Genomic DNA, 6573 nt, shown 5'->3' on the forward strand with positions numbered 1-6573 from the left:
GGGATGCCTCCATTCATACTTGAACACTGCTCTGTGCGGCACAGACTCTTCCGCTTGTCCGGATCGGGGAGACATGTTATACCAGTAGACCGCTTCCAGGGGCAAAATGTGCCCCCTTTCAGCCATGGCCTTGATCGTCCGATGGTGCCTCTCAACGATTCCGTTGCCACTCGGCCTATACGCCGCTCTAAATAATCGTCGCACCTTCCATCGGTCAAGCATCTCTCCCAACGCTTCCGAACGAAACGCCGCCCCGTTGTCCATTAGCAGTTCTTCCACGAGACCCCTCTCGAGATATTTCCTTTATTCCGTCAATGGGGTGCTACGGGTTTATTACTAGAATATGAAGATATGTTTCCATACCAAAATGACCTCAAAGAATTGGCTGCCAAACATGCATACAGCAAAGATGATATACAAAGAATACAACAATTGGCAGAACAAAATAACTTGGAAGTAATTCCTTTGGTTCAAACATTTGGTCATTTTGAGATGTTTTAGACACAGTAAAACTGATGATTGACCAAATTCTCTCATTGCATCCTCGCAGTCACCGTTTCCATATTGGAGCCGATGAGGTTTATCACATAGGGTTCTGTGAGCGGTGCAAGAAGACAATGGCTTCAGAGAACTTAACAAACCAACAGATGTTCTTTGTTCATATTGAGAAAGTTGTGAAATATGTGAAATTGTGTAATATGTGTAAATGCAATCATCTGACTGTTCTCATGTGGGATGATATGAGGTTTTGTGAACTGGCTCTTCTTAAAGAATCTAAACTAGGTGATCTTGTGGAACCAATGGTATGGCACTATGTAACACAATTCGTCCTACCTAATGATATTTGGGACCGTTATTCCAAAGTATTTCCAAACATTTGGTTCGCAAGTTCTTTCAAAGGTGCTACCAGTTCTTCTGCCTACTTGACGAATATTATGTATCATGCCGAAATAGCTTGTGGTGTATGCGTGCGAGTAGATGTAATCGCCTTACCTAGGTTTTCCTTTCGTCGACTGCGAGTCTGTCTTGCGGTATCCAATCCTTGAAGCTTGCCCCGACCCAAAGAACACTAGGAATAGCAGCTGCTTCTCCCAAACCTAGACCGTTGCTAAGCACGTCTTCTCCTAACCACGACCCCGTTCTAAAATGCGCACGAATCCCGATTGAGGCTCGCTCTGCCCTTCTTCCTCTTCCGGTCAACTCGCCCGTCCGGTCAGCCTCCCCAGTCACTGACGTCATATCACATTTAACAATTTGGCTATAACAAAGGAGAAATATTTAATAATCGGTTGTAACTGAGACACAATATCTGCAAATTCCTTCGCTTCTTCATAACTTTCAGAAAAACGAATATTTTTCAATGAAATTTTCAAATATACATGCTGATACACATCACATAATGTTTTCAAAACTCCCACAGGGGGTCCGTGGACAGCAAATACAATTTGATTTTATATATGTTTTTTAATCGAAATCATTTAATTGACAGTAAACCTATTTGTTAAATACTGTTAAATAAATAAATGTAAAAATATATGATATTTTAAGGAAATATTTATGTATAAATTTCATAAGCGTTTATAAGGGGGTCCCTAAGGTAAAGCCTGAAATATAAAGGGGTCCGCAAGTCAAAAAGTTTGAAAACCCCTGACTTAAGGCATCAAAAAAGAGAAGGAGCTCCACAGAAATGGTAAATGGTTCACAGCACAAAACAAAATCACTAAACTTGCTAAAATAATATTCGAAGTGGTGTTTATTATTGGAAATATGATGATTTCGAAGTGTTCATGTTGCCATAGTGAGGATCTGATCAAAATCTTTTCAAATATAAAGTGACAGTATATAAAAATAAACATTATTTTCCATCTTCCAATTAGTTTTGTTGCATTTTTAAAGATAAAATATATCTTATGACTTCTTGTTTATATTTTGTATTACATATATAAAGGGACACCAAAATCTTTTAAGTACTTAGGGCCTCTACGGGTTTTAGTTTCAGCCCCGTCTGCATGTGTGTGCGCGACCACCATTTTGTTTTTGTTTTTTTATCACATTACATTTTGATGTAATTATAATCTAAATTGTTTGAAAAGATTTGTAGAAAATTTCACTAAAAATATCCATATTTCTGAAAGTTATGGGGAAACAAAGTTGCTGGGTAACAGACATGTATAGGTATTCCAAAATTTGCCGGCATTGAGTCTAAATTAGAATCCACTAACTTAACTGGTATTCTATTTTATCAACCTCAAAAAAGTGAAAGACAAAGCTAACTTTGGTAGGATTGGAACTCACAGCATAAAGAGTTGGAAGAAATACTGCTAAACATTTTGTCCGACCCACTAACTTTTCGTAGTCCGGCCCCATCCTAAGGAATGGCTTCTAATTTATGCTCAAAACCAGAGATTTCTTTCCTTTTGAGGAATGATTTCAATCGATTACATTGACCCATTGCGCAACTGGTGCGTTGTTTCATCGAGCCCAGATGTATGAAAGGCAAAGTTGATCTCGGCGGAATTTGAACTTGAAATGTTAAGAGCTGAAATACCGCAGGAGATTTTATTTTCCGACGTTCTAACGATTCTGCCAGCTCAAGTCAAATGATAAGGTCGTTCCTTGATTGTTGTTTCTTAATTCCAGGTCAACCATTATGGAGCAAATGTACAATCAAATGCATTCCACCCACGACCATCGTCTTTTTTATTGTGGAGAGATATCTAAGACAAAATTACCTATTGTGTGTGTGTGTTCGTGCATGTGTGTGTGTGTCCTTTAATTTTAAGACATGTAATATGGAGGGAGATTTGGTTGCTACTTCTAGCAAACAGAGCGACTTCATAGCGACTCCCTGTGGGACCCATGTTATACAATAGTGCCGATATTAATAATATAAATATAACTATAGCTCACAATCTGTTAGGAAAATATTTATGGAACTGTGATGCATACATTCAAGTGGAGATTGAAAATGGAAGATTTGTTTTTATTTGCAATAATTAATGATAAAGATATCATTCAGAAATTGTTTCAGTTCATTAGAACGTTTCCATTTTTGTCCTTTTTTTCTTTTTTTCTCTGCAAGTGATTTATTAAAATATATTTTAATTTACGGTCTACTTTTAAAGTTCGAATAAAATGTTAATTTTTCAAAAATTAGTTTTTGAATTTCACGACTATTTAACGGAGTTAAACGAAACGAAAAGCAAAATTACGAAGATAATAATTATGATTTTCTTTTTATATTTCATAAATAATTTCAAAATTAACTTGGTAATTTGTACAAACTAATTATATTAAATCTAATTAATCTTTTTATCTAAATTTTGTTAATGAAATGTTCAGTGAGACGTCTGAGGTTACATTGGAATGTTGTGTCGTCTGCTCCGTACGTCAGCATTAGAGAAAATTACTCTCCGACACTGAAACACACTCACAACCTTCCAAATTCAGCAATTTTATATCGATTATCATAGATATTGCTTTGATTCCTGAAAACAAGCAATATTCTTTCTCAATAAGTGAACGTTTTCAAGTGTGCAGAGCAGTCGATATGGCCGATAAAGTTAATCTTCTAACAGCTGTCCTATGTTACATGGACAATCACGGTATTCTAAATACTGTGAAGAACGTTTGCAAGGAATATGAGCAAATGGGAAATTGTACATTTTATTCGTTCGTCGTTGAAATTGATTCTATAGAATTTCTTAATGAAAACCCATTTCTTGGAAATCTGCTTTTGAATTCTCCTCGTGAAGCTACGCTGCTATTTCAAGAGATTTTATATTATTATATTACACTTATTAAGCTTCTTAGTGAAGACATAAAACTTAATCAAATTTCAGTTGTAATACGTTTGATATCTATTCCTAATATTGCTGGTGTTTACGTCATAAGAACATTCTGTGACCTTCTTGCAATGCCTGCGAAAAACCGAATGATAACTTTGCAGGGTGTCGTTATGGGAATGACGGCTTTGTCAAAGTATACCCACCACACCATATATGCATGTCCAATCACAGAATGCCCTGGATCTTCCAGTAAAGAATACATAAGAACGCATATTCCTGGTGCCACAGAAGCTGAGATAATTCGGAACAATTTTTGCTGCTTTTATTGTGGGTCGATTTTAGAGGAAGTAAAACCATGTCGATATTTAGCTGATAAGATTATTGCTGAAGTCATTCCTTCCTGGGCATTTATGGACTCTAAAAGTTTCCGGCATCAAGCCATTCTTGTCTACATCAGAGGAGACTTAATCAAAAAAGTTGGTCTGGGAAAAGAACATCAGTTTTTTGGGATTGTCAGACGTGATTACCAAGACAGTGAAATATTAGTTACCATTGAGGCAAATAACATTACAAACATTCCTTATGACCTTTTTGCTCGTCATTTTAAATGCTTACCAAACAGTCTTTGGGACATATTTCAAAATACATCAGAAACACCATGGAGGTTTGCTTCTAGTCTGGCATTTTACTTTGCTGATAAAATTGTACCTCCAGGAAGTTTCTGGGTGTTAAAATTAGCCATTCTTTTAAACCTTGTATGCAGTGGAAATGAGAACACTGATCCTTTACATCTTCTTGTAATTGGGGAAGAAAGCCACATTATATCCAAAATCTTGCTCTACTCTCTGAGGTTTTGTCCCCGAGCCATCAGACATACTGCCAATAATTATTTAACAGGCAAGGTAACTGCCGATACATATTGTAGCGCACCATATTTTGTGGAAGCTGGGTCTTTATTATTAGCATCGAATGGAGTATGTTATCTCGGAGATGTTTCACAATGTACGAAAAATACAACTGAAAGATTGACATCAATCTTGATCGAAAAGAAAATTAAACTTGAAGTGGGGTCAAAGTTTACCGAAGGCCTCCCACACCTCATTGAATACCCATTAAAATGCAGAATTTGGGCTTTTGACTCAACAAACTGTAAAATCACTGAAAAAGGTGATGATCTTTTATCAAAGAGCAATTTTGTAAGTAGATTAGGTTATCTGATGGACGCTTTTAACTTTATTGTTTTCACCAGTCCTCATGAGAATTATAACATCATGAACCACATTTTTGAAAGTTATTTTGATGACGATCACACTGCATCTATTTTAGATTCTGATCTCCTTCAGCTTTTAACCAATTTACGAGCACAAGAAGTCAGTCTGACTGACAAAAGCGAACACATTTTGAAGACTTACTATATCGCTTCTCGAAGAGCCCGGAGCATTTCCATGGATTCTTCCCTGGTTCCAGTGTCAGCTTTGCAAGTTCTTGCTCAGATTACTCAGAGTTTTGCTAAACTGAGTCTCCGACACAAAGCTACTGTGCCTGATGCCATTATGGCAATACGACTCTATGAAGAGGCATTAATGATGAGATTTGGAATGTCAGTATTTGATGTCCATCTCTCTCAGCAAAATGACAGTAACGATATCAACACGTTTCTCCAGTCTAATGATGCAGCCATGATGAACTTCTTTGCACAGTTTAAACAATGTTGTACCAGCTTCTCTTAAAAACTAATCACAAACTTATACAAGCTATTTTTTTATTGGTGCTTTTTGAGTGAATACCAAGATATTTGCTTAGTACATAACTTTCACACTTGGTACATAGTACCTCATTGTTACATAGTTTGTTTTTTGCTGTTTTATACTTACACACTTTTCTTATATTCCTCATCATTTTGTATCCTCACTGTTTCATACACTTAATAGCCTCCTGACATAGTACCAGACACACACACACATAGTGCCCATAAATTACCTTTACAATTTGATACAATAAATAGTGGAAGTTGTAAAGATTTGTGAACACTCTGTATGATATGCATAGGCACATGCGCGCGCACACACACACACACACACATGCACACAAAACAGCTTCCTTTCATATATATATAATTTAAACAAATATGAACTCAGGGTAGTCAGTGGCATGTATTTGAATGGCATAGAGAAATACAGGTATATCAAATACCATACAACATAAATTCTTGATTTATTGAAGTTCTCTGACTCTAAAGAGTGTATCATGATTACCAAATAGCAATGAAGACTCCTGTTGAGGAAGGGAGATAATCATAAAAATCAAGAATTTCTCCAAAAGAGAAAGACAGACTTTACTGTCTAGTTTTAAATAAAGAATTATTTAGTAAAATAACTTTCTCATTATTAAGCTACTGTTTGGAACATAAAATTAACATGAAATTTTGATGGAAGGTTTTTAATTAGAACACTTTAACCCTTTTGTTGCCATATTTCTGTTAAAATACACTGCCTTTATTGCAATTAATTTTTTAAATAATGAAGAAATTAATAAAATAATTTAATCATTATTTACAGTTTTATTCCCATATTGAAGATAATGAAGAATACAGCAAAAAGAAAAGAGAATTGAATGAGTGTTCTCTGCAATACTTCTTTATTCTTTGATTTAAATTTCAGACTTCCAAACCCACCTCAACTTAAATTAATCTAGTTGAGATTGCCTCTCTAATGATAGCTGGCCAACAGGGATGGTGGCGGTGGTGGTGGTGGTTGTAGTAGTAGTAGTAGCAGCAGCAACAACA

At 36.0% G+C, this 6573-nt stretch overlaps 1 protein-coding gene across 1 annotated transcript; it reads left to right on the plus strand.

Moving 5' to 3' along the window:
• The first annotated feature begins 298 nt into the window (after positions 1-298).
• On the plus strand, positions 299-6210 carry LOC106874777 (minichromosome maintenance domain-containing protein 2). Its single transcript, XM_014922629.2, has 2 exons — positions 299-960; positions 3474-6210. The coding sequence occupies exons 1-2, from the start codon at positions 516-518 to the stop codon at positions 5516-5518; spliced, it is 2490 nt and encodes an 829-aa protein (XP_014778115.2). The 5' UTR covers positions 299-515; the 3' UTR covers positions 5519-6210.
• Positions 6211-6573: the final 363 nt, after the last annotated feature.

Source organism: Octopus bimaculoides, chromosome 27, assembly GCF_001194135.2.
Source record: "Octopus bimaculoides isolate UCB-OBI-ISO-001 chromosome 27, ASM119413v2, whole genome shotgun sequence".
NCBI lineage: Eukaryota > Metazoa > Mollusca > Cephalopoda > Octopoda > Octopodidae > Octopus > Octopus bimaculoides.

Bases quoted from the DNA above. Each gene is read 5' to 3' on its own strand.
- LOC106874777 (XM_014922629.2), top strand. From the start codon at position 516: ATGATTGACCAAATTCTCTCATTGCATCCTCGCAGTCACCGTTTCCAT. The intron at 961-3,473 runs GTGTATGCGTGC...CGATTATCATAG, and splicing joins TCATGCCGAAATAGCTTGTG to ATATTGCTTTGATTCCTGAA.